Source organism: Atractosteus spatula, chromosome 5, assembly GCF_055471065.1.
Source record: "Atractosteus spatula isolate fAtrSpa1 chromosome 5, fAtrSpa1.hap1, whole genome shotgun sequence".
NCBI classification, from domain to species: domain Eukaryota; kingdom Metazoa; phylum Chordata; class Actinopteri; order Semionotiformes; family Lepisosteidae; genus Atractosteus; species Atractosteus spatula.
This window is the reverse complement of record NC_142710.1, coordinates 34,139,447-34,161,843: the sequence shown is the minus strand read 5'-3', so window position 1 is coordinate 34,161,843 and position 22,397 is coordinate 34,139,447. Positions and strand designations below refer to the sequence as shown.

Genomic DNA, 22,397 nt, shown 5'->3' with positions numbered 1-22,397 from the left:
TAAAGTGACATATACAACACGTAAGGCTGAAAACGACTCACACCTGCAATTAAGTTGGTCCTTCCTGCCAGGCTATTGCAACGTCCTCTAGTACGCACTAATCACAAACAGACATCCAAAACAGGGTAAGGGCCAATAACAAGGACCGCAAGGCACCAGTTATTAGGGACTGCATAAGAACATTTTTAATAACTATATTTGTCCCTTCCACCCGCCGTCTCGGAAGAGATATGTTAACTCACAAACTGCAATCTTACACTCACTTAAAAGAATTTGAAAGGATACCTAAACACTGAAGCACTCTCCTGTGAGATGGTCACTGCTCACCGCTTGTGCTAGAAGAACTGAAACAAAAACAGATGAGCATGATGAGGCACACACACTCGGGAGTCTGGTTTGTCAGTGATGAGGTGGGAAGGTAATAAATAGGTATCCACCATAGAGAGGACCATGGCAGTCTCCTTACACATGATTATTCTGTGCAGTACGGGTTCTTCCCTTGAGTTTTGGGTGACTGTGAAATTCTGTGTTGACTCAGTCAAGCTGGATTTTAAAAGCTACTGTATCACCCAGTTTCTCCGGGTGGCAACTATCTGTCTTTCTACCCAGACTGCTGGGACCTGGAATTTCTGACACCCTGGGATTCCCTTTAGCCTTACGGAACATCTGGGCCACACACACACACATTTGTTGAAAAGGCCGACTAGTGAATTGATGGTCTAAAAAAAAGGAGGACATTTTCTTTTGGTGCTGGGGCTATAGGATAGAGGTAGTTTTTGTTATTGCTCTTGTAAGGTTAAGTTTAGTGTATAAACTGACACAGGGAGGCTATGGGAAACAGTCAGTTTCTTCAAAAAGCCTCAGACAGGTACATAAAGGACCCCACTGGGCTTTTCATACCGTAAAACAAACAGAAATGGCATTGCGCCCTCTGCATGTGGACCAATTTAGCCCAGTCCTGGAGCTCTCCACTGACAAATAATAGCCTGGAATGTTGGGGAAGACAATGGAGACCTTTTAATGCCACACGCGTTCTTGTAAAAACAATTAGATTGCAATTTGTATAACATGGCGACCCCCAAATTCAGACATTTAACCCTCTTTTGCGGTGAAGAATGTGAGGAATTCCAGCACAGTTCAATAGGGGGATTCTTTGATGGGCTGTTCTTTCACCCCCTCCCCACCCAGTTTTGTATTTCTCTCTCCATGAGCAAAGGCCTTGTGAAAAGTTGGGGGGCTCTTTCTAAAGCGCCACTTGTGTGGGAACATTATGTATGGATGTCCAGAGGCCGTGGTACAATAAAGAAGGAGGAAAAAAAAAAAGAAGAAAAAAATATATGAAAGAAAAAAAAACTTTTTAAATTAAGAACTCGTTCAACAATGAGAGTTGCCGTTTCCTGATTTTAAACTTCACAATGAAGTCAAGCTCCAGGGCTGAGGGAGTTGTATTTTGTTTGCAAAGCAACGATAAAAAGGGTCAACTGAATCCAACTAAAGACTTTTTAACTGGAAGGCTGTATAATCAGTGCCCTTCAGCTAAGGAGAAATTTTGTTAGCCAAGCGTGAATAGCCGTTTGTGCTTCTTTTAATTGCAATGTGGCTTTCTGGATGAGATCTCCTCCCTGTCAAATCTTTGTTTCAGTGGCAGACCAGACAGCTCCATTCGGTATGAGCATTTCACAGCAAGCCAGGCATTGACAAGTATGTTTACTCAACAGCAAATGCCACATTTTTTATTTCAGAAGTGTTATCCCCCTACAATGTCCCAGTTAATAACCAGATCAGTATCTTATTTTGAAGGGAAGCTAGTAAACTGGGAAATACAGGCACAATTTTTTTATTTGGACCTCTAAGTTACTGAATTAAGGTCCTTATACTTTGATGTTCAGTGAAGGCTATTCTGGAGTATAGCCCTAATACTGGAGCCCTAAACATTACTTCAAGCAGCTGACCTAAAGCAGCAATGAGACTATCCACTGCCTTATAGAAGAATAGGAAAGCCTTAAAAGTCATATTGCAAACTTTAGTCCGTGTAACAATTTCCATCATACTAAATTTGCAGATGACTTTATCCATCACTTGTATATACGTATATGCAGTAGGTTTTTACCATCAAATGTAGAAATAAATCATCAATAAATCCATTATATCACTATTTCATTCCTAGTATAACAATACTTTTTCCATTAGAGGTTTACTACAAACAGTGCTACAACTATTGCTCTGTTAAAGCACATTGAAAATTGCTGCTCGCAACTCGTATCACAACTTTTTCACTGGAATTAGGAAAGAACTCCTTTCTTTGGAATTCCAGTTAGGTGGCAGAAGGCTTGATAAAGTTTTGGAAACCCTAAAACTAACCTGGATACTTTGAAACAGCTTCCTAGTGCAGTACAAAATACAGAGGTGACAGTGGAAACCCCTTGTGGTGGCGTGGAAGCAATCAAAACAAAACCAACATGACTTTAAAAATGGAAGCCATGGAAAAAAAAATAGATATCCTTTTAAATTTTAAATTTTTTTTTACTCTTTGTACAGAATTAGACCTTTTTGCCAGGCTAACCTTTCGTAATGCAAATGGTGGTACTTTCTTACCGCAAATGTCTAAAATGTGTTTTTATACTTTTGTTGTGGTTTTTCCTGACAAGAAGAGAGAAGAGCGTCTCAATAGGCATTTTGTTAAAGGTTTTCTACAGTTTCTTTTTATGCACGGCTGATTAAAATTCCCCCCAACGCTAATGGCTTCTTGAATCACTCCCCCTCTGTCCCTCATGCTACTTCAATCAGCTCCACACCAGTCTGTCAGCTGCCATGCTGGAACATGAGGGCTCGACTGATCTTAGCCTTCAGATGCAGCTCCTATTCTTTTTTTCTTACAGCTAACAAACAGTGCTGAAAAGCCAACAGAAACTTTTGTGGATGAGCTGGCCAAATTTAAGGGATACCTGGCCTTTCCTTTGAAGGAACAAAGTTTACAAACGAGGGAGGCCACTCAGATCATCTCGCTCGTTTGGTTGGTAGCAGCTAATTAATCGGAGGATCTCATTCAGCTGCTTTTTTAAAGAAGCCAGGGTATCAGCTTCAACAACAAGAAAGGTTTTACACTCCCGTAATCCTCAGTTTTACAAACAGTGCTTCCTATCCACTGGGTTAAGTCCAATGCCTTGGAGGACTGTGAACACTCGGATGAAGTCTACTCACAGTCTGCTCTGTTCAAGATTGAAAAGATTGCTGTCGCTAACTTTATCTGAAGCCTGGCTTCCTTTTCTGTCACTTTTGACAGATTCTAGTCATCAGTGTATTATTTTTTGCAATGTGGTGACAAAACTGTTTAGAATAATATAAAGGTCTTGCTATTGAATTGTGCAATTTTATTACCACTGGATTTTAGTCTACAATTAATATATGCTAACTATGATTTCTTAGCTCCCCCATATTGCTTAGAACAGGTTTTCAATCTTTTCCATCCACTTAACATTTTGAAGCACCTGCACTCTTCTGCAAACATGCACACATCACTAGCCTAAGCATGTTATTATTAATACTATAAACAACTTATTTTGATGTTTAAATTAAGTTTGCCTTGAAGTGCATAGTCATCTTATGAAAGACAGAGCTCAGCCTCTTTGAGAGACTTTTTATGTCCCTTAAATCTGGAAAAACTTGCACCACAAAACAATTTCCATGTGAAGTCTTCCATTTTGTGTACACCAAACGTGCAGCACAACAGTTCTGTTACTCCAAAAAACCCATATATATAAAAAAACAATGTTTTATTGTCCACAAATATGACTCTTCCAAACTTCTATGGCAAACTGTTCATGTCTGAAAGCACACTGGTCGAGAAAAGCTAGTCTAGAAAATTAATGATCCATCAACATGGACGTGCATTTTTGATATGTAGCTTCTTCAAGCTCAGTGCTTCCCATCTTAGATTTATAGTTTGGGGTTTGTCTTCCACACTTCCATTTTCTAACCACTTGCAACATCCAATGCAGGGTTGCAAGCAACAGGTGCAAGGCAGGATACACCCTGAAAAGGACACCAGTCCACTGCAAGACATACTCACACCAGGGTCTGTATTCCCAGAAGCCAGCATGTCTGTAGACAGTGGGAAGAAACCAGAGCACCAGGCAAAAACCAACGTGAACAGGGGCAGAACATACAAACACGCACAGATAGCAGCCTGGTACCTGAACCCAGGGCCCCAGCACTGAGAGGCAGCGATGCTAACCACTGTGTCACTGTGCCACCCACAGGTGGGTATCTTACTGAAGTAATTGGAGTGAAGTAGTTGGCTCAAGTAACAGCCATGCACCACCCAAAATGTCAACTCTCAATCTTCCAGTCCAGAGCACTATACTAAGCAGTACTCAACACTATTGTGCAGGGATTGGGCGTCAGAAAACCTGAACCCTTTCTTGCTCTCTGCAGTATTAAAGATGCCACTGATGTACACTGCTGTTTAACGTGCAAGTCTAGGCAGAACACTGCTATAATAGTGGCATTATTGATATATTTTGCCTTGTCATATGGCAATGCCAATTTAAATAAAGATGAAATACCCACTCAGTGACCAAACGTGTCTCAATCTCTTCATCCATAATCAGGAGAGCCAGGTCACAAACCTACACAGAAATGAAAACTGAAGGTTGCACCTGTGCACTCAAGGTGACATACACTGTTAAGACTTTTAGAACATGATACAGTCAACAAGATCAGCTGGATCATTACAAAATTCAAGTTTGTTCATACTGTTGTGGAATTGCGAAGAAAGGAAATCATTCTGTGAGACTTTGTACACTGTAGAAACACCCCATGTGTTAAGACCTTTTACAATGTCAGTACACGTACAAAGAAAATAATTCAATATCTTGTTGAAATGATAACAAACACACCCAAGTAAGAAAAGTGGCTTTTGCTTACTGCAGGAGTCTCCAAACATTTCCTTCTCAGTAGCATATATTTATACTCAAGGTTTAGACATTCTTTGCATACCTAAGCCTGCTTTGAAGGGCGCTTCTACTGTTAGAATTCAAAATCCTTCTACAGGAATTTATTAAATAAGTCCTATATTCACAAGTCCAGTCAAAGTGAGTGGCTGAAAAGTAAAGCCAAACCACAAGAATAAATGCTGCAAGCAATCTGTGGTAGCCTTGTCTTGGCTGCGAACAATGGCTGTAATGAACAAGGCTGTTCCTCTGTATTTGTGACAACTGCTGAACAAAAGACAGCCCACATCTTCAGACTTTTATCTTGTTCCAAAGACTGGGCTGAAATGTTATCAAACGGCACTGAAGGAAAAACAAAAGTTTGAAAATACCTGTTGTCTCACGAACCTCCATAATATATCAAATAAAAGCCCAGCTTCTGCTGTGATTTCTTACAAATCTGATTATGGAAGCACTTTAAGACTAACTGCTGTAGCTAATTCAGACAAAAGAACCACCAAGCATAGCTTTATAAAGGGAATATCCGATATTAACCCAAACAGACTCACAGAGAACGGCATTTTCAATTCCATATTTCATCATCAATAACATGGTAGTACACATGAAAAAAGAAAACAACCTATTTTCATATTGTAAACACCTGCTTGTGCTGGGAATTTCTAATAGAAGAATCATTCAGCCACTGTCCAGTTTATTCAAAATGCAAATGTGAAATTAGTGAAGTAGGCCCTATCCTCTCTAACCTTTTAGAGAAAAAAAAACTATCTGCCCATTGTATATCCTACAAGCCCAATTTTGAACTGGAGATTGCTTTCTGACCACTTCTTGGCTTCACAGCCAGAAAACAGGGCTTGCTGTCGTGCGGCAGTTCAAGGACCTCCCTTACCCAGCTGTGACTGCATCCCACCCAGCCCAATTTGCACTTGGCTGATTTTGCACTATGAGTGGGGTTTTTTCTCATCTTGAATACTCCTACATACAAGCAGTTACTCCTATTTTCCTATAGCCAGTTATTTCAAATAGCCATTTCTCCTTTAATCCTACTATTCAGTCAAATCTGCTGGAATACAATTCACTACATCACACAACACTACATCCTCACTTGGTGGCAATGCCTCACTCCAAGGGATGCAAGACATTTTGTTTTGTTTTTTGTCACTGAGCATTACACTGTAGGAATCTATTTTTTTTGTATAGTATAATTGTGACTGCTGTAGCACTGACATCCTTAGAGGAACTTGACTGAAGGCTTTTGTTTTGGGTACTCTACTATAGAGGGCAAAGTGTGTCATGCTGACTTAAGAACCAGTCATGAAAAAGCACGTGGAAATGTGAGGTACTGGCTGCTGGTAGGTAGACCGTAAGGATGAGGGGTGGGCAGTCCCCAGGATTCTGGAAGATTGGCAGGCACAGCTCAGCCCACATAAGAGAGACAAAAACGCAGCCCCCATCCACCACTATTTCACAAAAAAATAACATGCACTCCCAGCACAAAGAGTCAAAGAGCCCTGCTGCGGCTAACTGCTTTGTACTGCTAACAAGGTGTACCTGATTACAGGACAAGAACAGATAAAAGGGATACAAATTTGACATCTGTAACAAAACAGGGGGAGACGAGCGGGTGCACGGGAGGGACTGTGCCAGCACACTGTAAGCGCGGCTGTTCCAATGGCACACAACAGCTTAACCCAACAAATGGCTAATGATGTATTCATACCCAGGACTAAAGCACAGGCTTCTGGAAACTGTGCCTTTGGTGTCACTGCTCCACTGTTACAGAATGCCCTTCCTCAGACTCCATGAGAGACAACTTCTTTGACGGTCTTCAAATCCAAACTCAAAACTAACCTTTTTACCAGGGCCCATGCCCTACATTCTATCTGTATAAACCTGTATGTGCTTTCTTTTTTTTTTTCCTTTTACTTTCTCTTGTACGTTTTTTCTTTCTCACCAAGTAGGGTGTCCTTGGGTGTGGAAAGGTGCTTTATAAATAAATTAATAATAACAGCAGTAATAACTTTCCCCTCATCCCCCTCTTCTTTCACGATGATCAGAGCTGGTAAAGTGAATGCTTGGGGGCATGACCAGCACAGCAGCATACATCTGGACAGCACAGGCACGTGCCTGGCATTGGCAGCAGGTTTCGGCGTCTGCAGTGGGTGGCACACGTGTGGAATCCTTGAGCTGCTTTGTCGGTTTCCAAACTCCAAAAAAATGTAATGCTGCTTAAAGCCGTGCTGTCCAGCGAGTCCTCTGGTGCCTGGATAGCCAGGGATGTCCTAGCTGACCCCCCATCCAAACAAAAGCCCGGCTGCAGTCGGACCCAATATCTGACCACCCTGTCGAAACTTCAGAGTACAGAAAGAATCTCCGTGCTCTACTACACGGCTTGCACTCTGAAGTCAAAATGTGCCACTGGCGAGCAATTTATTAAAACAAGCCCGCAGTCCTGTTTAAAAATCACTGTTCAAAAAATAAAAATCAATTTCAGGAGAACTTTTATATCACAATCGCCATGTATTTTTTTCATTCCATTTTATACCCTCCCAGTTTTGCCAAAATTCCAATAGCTTGCGTATCCTAGTCTCAGTCCGCTAATAACAAATCCATATTTTAACCCCACTAAAACTATTCTGTCTTTATGTCTACCGCGTACAGTCCAGAACTACACATCGTATTCCAAAATGATCCGCCACAGAAACATGTAATCACACATTTTCCATTGTGCTAAGGACGGTCTCGGATGTTTGCCCAAAACCCCAAACCCATGCAAAACCCAGGACCACTGTGCATTGAACCCATACACATTTTTCTGAGGAGGGAAAAACTAACAGATATGGCCACTGGCTCTTTTTAAATCTATGAATGATCCATTTGAGAATATGGTGGAAATTCTTCTAAAAAAACAAGCCTTTGGGCTTGGGCTGGGTGAGAAATCCTATTTAGCTGTAAGCACATCTGCCAGTGGTGCTGCATTTGAGAACTGTGTCCATCACACTGTCACTCACTGGCTGCTATTGAAAGATCAAACTAAATCCTGTCTGTTCATTACCCTAATCCTGTTTTCTACTGCTTCATTTTATTTTTTACCCAGCAGTAGAAAGAATAGGTCTGAGTTGCTGTATCCCCAGTGAAAGGTGCCCCCCCCCTTCTTTCAGCATTTACCTCCTGCAATTTCCTTGTCATTTTCTGCACAAATCTCCACTCTCTTTTCTCCCCCCAAACACAGTGTTAAACATTTAATTCTGCAGGTAAAGCTTAGGATTTACACAAGCTAGTCAGGCTGTATCAAGTTTAAGCCTTTAGCTTTCACAAACAGAATTTTCATACCTGCTTTGAACCACCCCAAAACAAATTGCAAGTTACAGGTCCCAAAAGTGAGTGGATTGGCAATTACATTCAAACAGTTTACACTTAAATTGATCTCTGATCCTACCACCCCTGGTGTTTTCAGTCTCATCTGTTCTGTTCCATAACCATTTTAAAACCTTGGTGTGCATTTGTGATACCTTGTTAAATATATTATCTGAGAACACGGACTTGTAATTTAATATTACAAGTTACTGATAGTACTTCGAGTCAGATAATTTCCCAAATTAGTATGTTTTGTTGTGACTCTTTACTTTTAATTATGACTTGGTTGATTAAGGGAAAATATCGTTCCGCTATACTTCAGTACGAAAATGCGAGAGAATGCCAAAAGCTGGTACTGTAATCTGAGCAAACTCAGATCTCTATACAGTTAAGACCACTCTTCTCCGTTAATGAATTCAAGTATCTTTAGCTCTTCTGGTTAGAAGACAGCCAGCAACCAGCAAATCATTTTATGCTATAGAAATAAAACAAAACAGGATTTAGGGGAAAATGGGAAGATATGACCCCAGGAAGATAGAATAACAAAAACGTTTGGTACAATAATAAATCAATGGGGTAGATAGATGATGAACAATGGAACTTTCTGTATATTGAACAATAATGACAAGTTTGAGAGGAACAGAACAGAAAACACAGACGTCAACGAGATACAATTCTGCCGTTTTCTTCCGATATAAAAAGCTTTATGCTTGCTGCTCAGTTACCTTTCTAAGTCCCAGATGCGCAGGGGGGCCACGTGCCCGCAGCAGGCGGTGCCAGTCACAAAGGAGCTGCAGGGGGGCAGAAAAGAAACCCATCAGTCAGCACATCTGCCCCAGTGATCGGAGTGCACAGCCCGAGGTCCATCTCGCATCTCGCGCCAATTTACTCCTACCCTACGGTCAGGCACGAGGGACATGGGGCTTAACCGAGACGCAGAGAACCACTTTACACCCCCCTCTCGATTTACCGATGTAAGCCGTTCCTCGAAAACTTTCCAATACTTCACACATAAAACCTTCTGATTCATTCCATCATCCAGTATCACTTATTTCTATTCTGACTGAGCACCAAATAGTCAAAGTAAGAATTACCATTGCTCTCTCAAAATACTTAATCACTGTCTGCCCTAGTAGCTGGTTACAAGGTAAATGTGTAAAAATCCTAAGAATGCACTGAGGAGCTTATGGAGGAGGCTGTAACAGGAGGTCGTGTTATTAGGATGCCATCTTCCATTCAGCTATGAAGTACACACCTTCCTTGCAGTGAAAATCTCTCCATCACTGCATGTTTATGAACCATGTAAACTGAGTGACGACAAATATTACAGGATGGCTGTATTTTTTTTATATTCTAAAAGGTAGGTGTACTGAAAAGTACAACCATAGTATTAAAATAACTGCTACATTAAAACGTAAAGGACACCTCTTCAACACGTTTTGAAATGTACACTTCGCAAAGGTATACCAAAACATAAAAACATCTTAACTAGATGCTCTTTAACAGCTTGGTAAAAACAATAATTGGCACACTGCTACTCAAACATATTCTTACACATTTCTTTGCAACAGTAACAGACATGAAAGTCTGAGCACTACGGAACTCTAAAGCTGTAACAGATCACAACCCTGGAACATGAAGGGAATGCTGAATCCAAGAGGTCAGTGCCCAGTTGGCACCACTGTGAGACTTAAGTATGGGGTCATGATCATGTAGTAAAGGTTCCCAGTGGATCTGTACCTTCCTACGCCCCAGAACATAAAGGTAAAAGGTCCATGACAGCACCTAAAACAGGCGCTATCTTTTATATAACAAATCATGTGGTAGTCGAACCATATACACCACACTGTATATTCCTGAGAAATATAAATTTTGTTGAAAACCAGAATTTCTGGGCTGGATTGTCAGCCTTTTTAACCTACTGATTATGTTTTAACTGAAAGAAATCCGGGGAACTGCTTAGACAAACTACATTATCTACACTATATACCAAGAAATATGAAGAAATAATGGATTTTTTTGCATGACTGAGTGAACAAAACAAAATCAGGAAGCACAGAGACACAAAAATAGTCATCACCTCAATTCTTCAAGCAATCACAAATAATTTGCACTTAAACACCAAGTGATGAAAAGCAGAACATTTCTGAACTGTAAGAATATCAGACAAAATTAAAGGACAGCAGTTACTAGAGGACAACCATTGATCATGTATCATATGTCTTAAAGTGACAGAATCTCTTAAAGTGATGCCAACTCTAGCTCGTCAGCCCTCAAATTAGTCTTTAACAAAGAACAAGGGAAGTGACTTAGCAGCTATAGCTAAAGAAGGGTTCCGCATGTTTAGTAAAATGGCTCATTCATCCTTGGACAACCATTGTGTGGCTCTTGACTGAAGCAGTGCAATTGTCTCAAAGACTTTATCATTACACCAGTCTAGTCTTTCTTTGAATTGGACCTTAAAAAGTCCATGTTTCTATATTAAAAGAACCTTAAACAGATCCATCCTTTCAATTTAATGATTCAGACAATTCAACTCACGATTCCCAAAAATGTGGTTCGGTTTTCATTCCCCAAAACAACATAATCGACATTTTATATTAATGATATTTTAATGCAATTTAGATAATTCTGCAGTAAATGGTTACATCATGAAACGTGAAAACGCATTGTCCAATAAATTAAGTTTTATCATTATTTTACTGATGCCCCAATCCAAAGAGACTTATTCAATATCAATCAAAACCTTTTTTCCGTCCACAATGCTCAATCAAATAAGTATTTTTATAACAAAAGTATGATGCTTTGTTGAAGACATAGTTCTTACATACAATCTTAGCTAACATAAATCAAAAGCTAAAAAAAAACAACTCCTTAAAGATCTGAAAGTCATTTTTATTTAGCCTCTTAATCATCAATTAGGCAGAACTGTTGGTTTTAAGTGTTACTGAAAGCTTTAAAAAAATAAAAGAAATGAAAGGCCTGACAAATGACCAGAGATACAAAATTACAAAGGGTGACAAAGCATAAGCTCTTCCGTGAAGGAAAAAAAAAATCATCCAGGCAGACAAATAGTTTAATGTCAAAGAAACACACCTTCAGTCTCAGGAAAGAAAAGAAAGAAAAATGTTCGGCACCTCTTTGAATTTGGTGACAGGTTGAAATTAGCAGCTAGGTATGTCGAATGGGAAGGAGGATGGGGGGGGGGGGGGGGGTGAGATACTGTTGCTTTAATCTCTTGTGCGGTTTTGACCTGCCTGGGCTGAGGATTACAGCCTCCCCGCTGGCTTCCCTGCCAGGCCCTAGTCCGCTCCAGGCACACCACGGAGAAATCGCCACCCCTCCCTGCATTGTGCACAGAGGACCAAGTGTTGGCTGTGGTCTCGCAGATTCACAGCGCCTGGCACCTGATGCTCACCCTAGCAATAGAATTGCCCCTCCCTCGCTACCTGCGGCTAACCCAGGACTGCACTGCTTTCTCTCTTCACACAGGGAACCATTCCGCTCTTATAGACACCAATAGCTTTTACCCTGTTGTTACCGTTACTGAGAGGCTCTGAAATTACCTTAAAGACCACCTACACTCGGGCAATGTTCCTGCCTTAACACTTTTCCTTCCTTACAGAGACCAATGAAGTTGGAAATTATTTCATGGCCATTCAGATTATACTGAATCAGAAGAACATGAGAATTGTACAAAATACACCATTCCACCACCACGCTGCTTGCTTGGCAGTTTAGTATTGAATCTACAATTTATTCTAGCCATTTATTGAAGAATTTGGGCTTTAAACACCTGACCGGAAGCCTGCTCCAGATACCCACCACTTCAAAGAAGTTCTTCCTATTCTTCATCCTAAATTAATACCCTTTTACTCTCCAGTTGTGACCCTGTATTTTTGTTTCACTCACAGAGTATGAAACAGTACATTGGCTTGACCCCTATCTATAACCCTTACGTTTTTATTTAGATCAAATGTGCACTTGACCTTTTGATTGAAGAGATTTAGATTTCTTAACCAGTCCAGACTATATATGACAATTCAATGAGGCTAGGCTAGGGTATCCGCAGATATCCAAAACCATATCCTTTTGGTGGTATGGTTACCAAAACTGAACAAAATTCCACATAGATTATCACTACTGCACTGCAAAGCTTTAGCTAACTTTAGCTAAATTTTAAAATTGCATATTGTTTGTTCTGTAACCACAAACTGTGTATTTAGTGTCCTGCTGCCCAGACTCAGCCATATGGTATATATATAGTTCCTGCTGTCAATGTGGATCACTTTGCACTCATCAATGATAAAAATCATGTGCTATCTATCTTTGTACTTTGCAATTATCTATTTCTAATCTCATCTTAAATTTAAATTGTTTTCAAAGCAATGGGCCTAAAATAGATGTGCCTGTGGCATACCACTGCTTACATCAGCCCAGTTACAGGTGGTGCCCCTTAATCAAGTGCACTGTTGAGTTCTCGTTAACCAGTTACATAAGTTTATTCAATTACTCTTCAATGAAGTCACATTTCCTAACTTTAACAGTACCAGAAATAACTGATTGTTCTATAGTTTCTTAACTCAGTTCTGTCCACATTTTTATGAATGGGCATTAACTAAGCCAAGGTATGATATTCTGGATTACCCTGTTCCTTGTTGAAGTGCTGCGTTTCACATATGGACTATGCTCTAACCAAATTTCACATGCTAGAGAAGGCTTTCAACCTTGACTAAGTCTGGCTATGCAGTGTGGTCAAGCTTAATATATTTGACAAGGATATGAGGTTTGATATTTTGATTTTTACCTTTACTTACAGTTTGTCTGGGAAAGACCAAACAAAGCATTCTAGAATATTCTTGACTTGGTTCTTTGAACACAGACTGAAAGTACCAACACAAACAGCAGTCTTTGGTGTTTATACTGTACATGGTTGTAAAAATATGAAATTACTCCACCAACTGAACAAAAACTAATGACACAGCAGGATCCACTGAGGTTACTCTTGCTTTCTGAACAACACATACAATAAATCCACTCACTGCCTGGAAACAACCTTTCAGATTAGCAGCCTAACATCTATCCTGCCTCCAGCACCACAAGAGAGGATTGTGGTGAGGTTGGAATGCAACTGTGGCTTGGACTTAACAACCAAACCCTTCAAGACACAGAAAAGGCTCCAAAACCAAGTCAAAACAAAGTTAGAAAATGATGAGTGAGTGGGGGAAAAACACCTCCCCAGGAGAGCAGGGAAAACAAGATTGGAGATGCATTTAATAAATAAAAATGAGGGGTCACAAAGTAACATCACCTGAAGTATTGACAAAGGGAATGCAGGAGTATCAGAGACATCGTGTTAACAGGGCTCTTCATTTTCAGTGTTTATTTTCCAACTGCCTAGCTCCTTGGAAGAAGTAATTGGTTGTAATTGAAATGTCACTGCTTCCCAGTTTAGTGGAAAGTACTCGCTGTCCCTGTGGGTTCAGGGTGATTAAATATATTAACCATTATGGTTTCACGCACTGCACGCCACAATAAAAAAAAAAATCCATGTTATGCTAAAATGTAAAAGTATGGGATTGAAATATCAGTTAAACTGGGTTTTGACCAGCATTAGTCATTAGTTACATTCTGCCTGAGGGGCTGATGAGGCAGAGTTAGTGAGTGTGATGTTCAGCACATAGCAGTTTTAAAGTTTAAATGATTTTGTAAACTCTATTTAAAAACATGTCAAAAAACATTAAGACAAAGAAACGGATATGAACAAAGTCAAAAAAGATTTACTACACAGCTTCAGGAACTACTCTGCAGGCAATGTCGAATACAGGATCACATCACCTAGAAAAGGGGTGTCAAGCAAAGTCAAAGACAAAGACACAAAACAACTGGAAATGGCTGAAGGAAGAACAGCGGAGAAAAACGCCGGACTGGAAATACAGTGAAGACAGCGGAGAGGTTTCAGGATGACAGTGGACAGTCGAAGAAAGACGGCAAGAGAGACAGAGTGAGATAGGAAAAAAGAACAATCTCCTGGTCTAGCTGGTGGCTTGAGCTTGTTTTCCACTGGAGGCCCCAGCAGACTGGCAGAGACAGCCATGGCAGCTGTCAACTCGGTTAGTGGCATGCCTATCAAGCGCATTCAGCTCTCCCGGCCTGTGCTGGCATTTTAATTACTGTTGGGTAAACTAATTTGTCCCAATGAAGGCAACGTGCCCTAACAGAATATGCAGGCACCCTGACCTTTGACCTGTTGTGACACAAGATACAATAGGGGCAGGGACTGGTTCTCTCTTCGCGGCCCTTATTACACTCTATTACTTCGATTACTCATCCTTCGCTGAGTCTAATTGAGAAAGAAAAAAAAAACAGATGGAAAAGAAAAATAGACTAGTGCAATTAAATCCATTTTTTATGGGGCAGCCCCAGTGGATCTGAGAAAGCCTGTGAAACAGTGATATTATAGCTGTAAAGGTCAAAGTCTCTCTCACCACCTGTGGGTACCCTCTCCCCCTCCAACCCCCCCCCCCCCCCACACTCCCCCAACCCTCACCCATAAAGAGAAAAAAGAAAAAAATTGCCGTCTGCTTCCAGATCATTAGAACATGTCGGGGCTCATTGCCGACACTGCCGTTTTGGTAACCTAATCAGTTGACATCATTATTTGAGGTACTGTGTAGCATGAAATTAGTGCCAGGGTCACACAAACTTTAATTCAGCCCCCGCTGAGAAAGGAGCTGCAACAGTAACAACATTGTTAGGGCCAAACCAACACAGATTCCAACACATAACAGGTCCTGCTTTTTCCCAAGAGTGTCAAGCCTTTTTATTACTTTCCATGGACTTCAAGATCTGGAACAGGCAGCTTACAGTTGCCCTCCTTATCCATGAACAGTAACATTCTATAATTTAGATATATTACACAGCGAGAAAGATTAAGAATTGTCTTGAAACTTACCAATGCTTTAAAAACTCCTTTCTAGCTGTAAATTCTTGGATATAGAAGTTCCAATTAACTGAGTCAATATCACAAAACAATCAGTATTAGACACCCAAAACTGCCTAATGCTTTAAAACAGACTAACAGTGGAACCATTTGAATAGCAGGCCCGTGACCCACTTGTCTATTAAGATAACTCATCAGATTCTTACAGTTTTCATTGGAATTTAGCACAGAACCTAACAGCTCATCTTTAAATCAGATTTAATAAAGAACAGTTTAAGCCAGAAAATCCTGAATGTCAGGACTTCTTTATCACCAGCACAATATTCCTCTTGTTCAATTATGGCTATATAAATTATTAAGGTTAAATATCCTACATTCCCATCACGGTTTGTTGAATTTTCTCTCAGTGGCCCTACCTTTTACCTGCCCCACCAACGGCACATGGAGACTCAAGATTAGCACTCTGCACTGAACTAGCCTAGCGATAGCCTATCTTGGCGGCCAATGTTTCTTTACTGTAGTTAGAACATTAGAACTTTCTGTTCCATGCTCCACTGCGTATATTTTAAGAAATGCTTTCATCAGAAATGTCAAAAAACCTACAAAACCTGAGAGTCAAGGAGATTTTGCTTTACATTCTGTTACCTGCTTTCACGCATCAAGCGAGTCTACTCCTTCAGTGCAATATCCAAATTGCCTCACCACAAAAAACATTCCAGCTATTGTTCCCTCGCAAACTTCCCACTTTCATTTCTTCACCTGCTGTGGCCATGTCTGCCCCAGTGGTGAATTTCGGGAAACAATGGCGTCTTGTCCTTACTGTTCCCCCCCCGCCCCTCTCTCCACAGGGCACGTCTTACCCCATGTCGACGTGCCGACAGGGTGCAGCTCTCAGAGAAAGGTGGGCGGGAAGTCACTGTCTTCACTACCAGGTGAGGCCAGGTTAAAAAGCCCCAATTAAGCCAGTTGGGCCAGCTTAGTCTAAGAAAATTAGTCAGTGGCCCTTGCTCCCTCCCAGAAACCCTTTCACGCAGAGCTTGTGGGACAAGCAGCTTATTAAGAAAAGAAGTTTTATTTTGTCTAGCTTGCTTTAAATAGGGAACAAGCTCCCATGAATGGGAATAATTATCTCCTCTGTCTCATTGTGTGGCCATATAGAAGGGAAAGAAGGCTTTCAGACAGGGTGGGGAGAGGGGGAAGCCGATAAAGAAAAGAGACCTAGACCAACACCTGGGCATACAGGGCTGGAAGGGAAACAAGACTCCCTCAGAGAGAAAGTGTCTCTTTTCTAAATGAATTCTTTCAGCCTGCATGCCTTGTGTTTCCATGCGAGAGACACTCCACATTGGCATTGTAACAGAGACACCGAGACACATTTGGGTGCTACTGCTCGTCTTTGGATGATAAAGGTATCAGTTCAGAAGTGTGTATCTGCCACCAGAAGTGCTCGCCCATTTCTTATTGGGAGTCTCTTTTAAACATTTCACATTTTTGTCAATCCTAATTGATCCGTCTTTAAATATAACAAATGGAGAAACTAAATATTTCCATGATCTAAACAGCATCTGTGTCTTTTAATGTTTAAACTCCCCTAATATTTTCTTTATTATCACATCCTCCTGATTAGGAATCACAGAGAAAACGGGGTCTGGAGAACGAGGAAAGGTGCACAGGCTCTACTTACCCTCCGATGCTTCAAGGTGTGCAGCTTTTAACACTTTACAAACTCAGCAGGGACATACAGGAGGCTGAGCACTGACCGAAGGAGAGGTGCATTCCTCACTGCCGTCACAATGAGCCTGCAGTTGATGCTGCTTCACTAGAGGTCAGAAGAGCCCTATGGACTGATCCCCACCCCAACCCAGACTAAATTTACAAATCCCAGATGTGTACATCACTACTCGGGGAGTCACAGTCTCCTAGTGATACAACATGCATTCAAACTTGAGATGAGTACACTAGAGAGGTCAGCAAGCGATCCGAATTAAGCCACATGGGGGCCCTACAGTAACTTTTAATATTTAGATTCAGGCACCTATTTTCTTATACAATACTGAAGTCATTGAGGAAATCAGTTTCACTTCTTTGTGTCAGTCGTTCTACAACTGACTGAATATTAAAAATTCTGGGAAAGACATCACATAAAAAGTGGATCCAGATTTTCATCAGTGTAATCTGACTGGTGGGACAGAGGTGTAGTGGTTAGCAGTGCTGCCTCACAGATCTTGGGTCCTGGGTTTAATTCCAGACTGGAACACCTTCTGTATGTCGTCTGCATGCTCTCCCCATGTTCACACTTTTCTCCAGGTGCTCGGATTTCCTCAGACAATCCAAAAACATGGAGCTTTGTTGATGAGTGTCTCTATGTATGTGCCCTGCAATGGGCTGGCATCCCATCTAGTACACCGTAAGCAGTATATATATATATGTTTATATGATATTGCCCTTCCTTATAACCTACACTCCTGGGCTAGGTTGTGGTTTGAGTAACCCTTAGCAGGAATAAGTGATCTTGATCTTATAATACTGGAAAAGGATGAAATCATGTTTGATGCTGCTGATCTGTACTCAAGCTCAAATGTCAATTACATATTTTTTGTGCTTGAAACCGACCACTCTCTGGAAATGACTCCAGAAGCAGGTTACAATAAGCATCGCAGTAGATACAGTGCACATGTTCCCTGTAGTGCCACCACCTTGACTTCACATCTTAATCATTTACTCTCCACATGACTACTTTCACCACTTGGAAACCCAACTTTCAGTTCTCCAGAAACAGCCAAGCTTGGGCAGAGGGCTCCAGGTTTTATCAGTGATCTCTTCTGCCCATCAAAAAGAAACAAGCGTGATACGTCAGTGAGAAAGTCAGATAGCTGTATGTTTGTGACCATCACTGTTCATATAAAAAAAACAGTCACTAGTCCCCAATTTCATTGGCTTCCCGTTGTCCTGTTAAAGTGTCATTTTCAATTTTGATTTTTAGAGCTACAATAGTGAGGGTCAACACAATATACCTTTGGCAAGATTTAATTAGCATTACTGCACAACCACAATGGCTAATTTTTGGCTTTTCTTTTGTGTCATCATGTAGTGGAGCTACTGTATATAGATACCTGACATAATATTCACCATTTGCTTCTCTGCCAATTTTCAATAGAGGTCTCCATTTTAACTTCATAAAAAGAAGCAGGCTCATCATTAATAACATATCCTAGAAATATGAATCTTGGTAAGTACAATCATGTAACCACTACAGCCAGTAATGGTTACACATACAAAGAAAAATTAAAAGCTGCCATAACATATAAATATTGGTGTACCAGCTTAACAAATGGAGGCTAACAGCATTCAGTACATTTCCTGACTCACTGCACTTATTTTGTTTTTGTGAATGGAAATAATTAAAACAGCCTTAATTCAATGAGGGTGTATTAAATAAAAAGAAACTTTAACTAGACTGAAACACAAATTCCATGACCAAAATTCCAGGTAAGGAGAATCAGCCAGATCTGCAAAGCTTGTGTACAGCCTAGAACACATTTAGTTGCAAAACCAAACCACAAAAAAAATAAAGAACTGAACAACTGAACACAAGAAAACCTGTGCCTCATTTTTGGCATATAGCCTGAGCTCACAACATTTTCCTTGGTGTCTGAAAAACATATGGTGTGTGGACACCCCCGTGAATCTGTAACCCTCATTTTGCCTCAGTGACCTGCTAATTGCTTCCCTTTTTATTAACCCTTCCCCCCAAAATAAAGACAGAAAAAGGCCAGCCAGTGACTCCATAGTACCTAACCCAACCACAAAAAAAGGGTCAATCCATCATTTCCTGGGTGCACTGCCCACAGAGGAAATGGGTTTTGCTCTCTTCGTTAGTACAGGCTGTCCGCACAGTGTGCAAGAGCCTGATCTGATTGAAAGAGCTGGGCCTGGCCTTGTTAACGTGGTGGAGGTCAATCAAGCCACAGACAGAAAGCGACACTGCAAAGATGCAGCATGCTCCCTAAGGTCTTGTCTTCAAAGCCACACACAAGTGCCTACATGCCTGCAGAAGCCTTTCACTGAATTTCTTAGTTATTACTTGTCATCACCAAGGATATTACTATACCACCTCAAACATGATATTTCCTAATTCCAGTTGTGTATTATTTTGAAATCACGCTGCCAAATAAATGATTTCACACTTCAGGTTCACTGCAGGTTCAGGACAGCTGTTATTCATGTGCTAATATATAAAAAAAGTTAGCAGGTGCAGATACAGTAGTTGCACTGGCTCATTCCAATTTCTTCTTCTGTGCGTGATGCACCCTGAATGTTACTAAACTAAAACGCAAACTTTAAACTTGAATTTTCTACGAGTAGATCATGGCAACAGTAAGAAATTACAAACAGGAAAAATGTGAAGAGATCTCAAAATTATTCAGAGCCAAAAAACAACACAAGTTAATTTTCAAATACAAGTAGAAATGAACAACGTTAAGTTTCCAATTTAACAACAAGCATGCCACGATGTCAACAATCTAGCGGACTATAAAGTTCCAAATGGCTCCAAAATTAACTCAATGCAATAATAACCACAAATATTAAAAAAAAAGAAAAACAATCAGTTAACACAATTTACACAAACTTGCTGAATGCTACATCATGGCTCAATTAGGAGCTTTTTAGAAGATTTTCTCAGAATGAGATTTCGAACAAGGGACAGCTCTCTTTTTATGAAGCATCCCATTATTGTTTTTTGAAACCAAATGTCTAAATAAGCAAATAAACCAAATGGAAAAGGTAAATCTGACTGTCCTGAGTAATGTCCAAAACAGATCAAAAGTCAGCAGTCAGGCTAAATTCCTCTCATTGTTGTTTAAAAGTAATCTATTCACTAACCCCTGGGAAACAAGACGCCACATCCATTCTGTACAGAAAAAGTCTTGCAGGATCGACTGAAAGACACAATGGAGAACATCACTGGCAACAATGCTGAACTCATGGCAAATTTCTATGGAGAGAACAGAGGAAAGAAGAAAAAGGACAAATGGGTGACATGCATTCCAGGAATCCACTACATGTGAAAACTAGGAGGGCAAATATGGATTTCAAAGAAAGTCTCTCCCCACCATCCACCACTCCCCCCCCCCCCCACACACACACACACCAACCTCCACACTACAAGGCCTTCAGCCTAGCAGGGGATGTTAATTTGTCTCGGTTGACCCTCGCCTTTGTTGGCTGGATGTATCTAGTTTGTAAAAGCGCTTTCATCTCGGCTGCTAAACATGCTTGAATTGAAGGGGTTATGATGTGTTTGGACCATCCTCGAGCAGGCGATGTCCATGCCGGGGGTTAGCTCACTGCACTTAGCGGCCCCCTTCGTCTGCCTCACACCGGCGCAGGGGGACCTATTGGCACGGTGTTTGTGTCCGCACTATCTGAGGTCAGGAGGACATTCTGAAACCAGCTTTTTGCTTGCCCGGGTGGAACGGCCTCTTGGGAAAGGTCGAGGTGGGGGGGGGGGGGGGGGGGGGGGGGGATGGGGGGAACGACAATTACCCCCCAAAAAGGACAAAAAAGTGCCGGTCAACTCATGTGTACAAGCTGAGTATCACAGGCTTCCCAACTTTTGCGCAACAGCCTGTGGGACAATGGCCGCTCCTGGAACAGGTCAACAGCAGCAGCACGTGATGTGCAGAATGACTTACGACTCAGGAAAAGGATAACACTGTTCAGCTTGTTTAAGTTTTTACTGTATTCCTAGTGTACCAATATGCTGCAACCCTGGATACACACATACACATGCTTTTTAAAAACTCTGAAACATATATAGAACTGCATATTCTCCACAGTCTCCGTCTTCTCCAGTTTAACACATGGGGGGGGTATGGGGGTCTTCAGGAAAATCAAGCCAGAGGTACCTTCTTTACATTTTCAAATGTCTGTTCAGAGAACTCTCCTCTGAAACTGTATCTCAGATCTTCTTTTGAGATGAAAAATATGCCCAAATATGCCTAAAATGATACAGAGTTTTACTCAAGCAACAACTACTCACGCAACCCATCAATTCTACCTTCTGAACAGTCTTACGAAAAAAATAATCATTGAACTGCCAACACATCTGAAACCACTGTTACCTCCAGGTTGCTAAAGAGCAAATAGCTCTTACAACAAGAAGGACATTGTATTTCTTCTGCTTAGAATTAAGAAGGACTTCATTTACAAAGTGCAAGTGTTTGACTTTCCCAGCAATAGAGAAGACCATACAAACAAATCTGAGCAGCCACTACTGAAACAAGCCTGAAAAACTTTATTATTTTCATTTTATTCTCCTTCACGTGCAGACAGACAGAGGAGAATTTAATAAAACCCGGTAAACAGCACAGAACATTCTCATCATCACTCACAATGCCACCGGTTTTTAAAATTCCGTTGTTTTCTTTAAAGATTTTGCAGTGTTCACCACCCGAACAACAACACATTGAGCAAACTGTCAACCCTGAAACCTCCACTTTTGCGCTGAAAAACAAACACTATGCACTCTCCTTGGGATCGGCATAAACTTGAGATCTGAAGTGTGAAGGCAGCATGGTGAAACCATCAGTCTTTCAGACAGAAATAAACCCCAAGCACAGGGTAGCCTATTCCATCTCATTACCGATATGGGTTTTCAAGCGCGCTATTAAAGTTCTGTCTGAAATGTCTAGCCAGTTACACCTGCATGGGTCATGTCTCTAATGAACTGGATTTTGAACGAAGTCTGCAGTGATGGGGAATACTGACGGCGGTTATTTGGGACACCACCTGCTGTCTGAAGCTGCTCTCTCCCTCTGCTCCCAGGGAACAAAAATACGCCCCATATTTAATGTGTGGGAACGTACATTCTATCCGTTATCGCTTTATTGTTGCGGCTCCTCTTTTTCCTCGCCTTTTTTTTTTTTTAAAAAAAACTAATTGCATTCTTGACTCCAAAGGCGCAGCCCGCTCTACAAAGCTCGAGAGGGACCAAAAAAACGAGAGAGAGAGAGACGCGCGCATCAAAGTTTTGCGGTTGAGTGGGGCGGAGCAATGGAGGCGAGGGGTGGTTGGTGGGTGTTGGGGGTTGGGGCAGCAGCAGCGAGTCTCGCTGTACGCTTATACAAAGGTCAGAGGTGATGCTC

At 41.1% G+C, this 22,397-nt stretch overlaps 1 protein-coding gene across 1 annotated transcript in view; it reads right to left on the bottom strand.

The window, feature by feature from the left end:
• Window positions 1-22,397, bottom strand: part of fbxw4 (F-box and WD repeat domain containing 4) — a 52,977-nt gene that overhangs the window by 10,065 nt on the left and 20,515 nt on the right. The window contains exon 6 of the mRNA XM_088917125.1: window positions 9,032-9,097. Within this exon, the coding sequence (XP_088773251.1) occupies window positions 9,032-9,097 (66 nt within the window). The remainder of the gene's footprint in view (window positions 1-9,031; window positions 9,098-22,397) is intronic.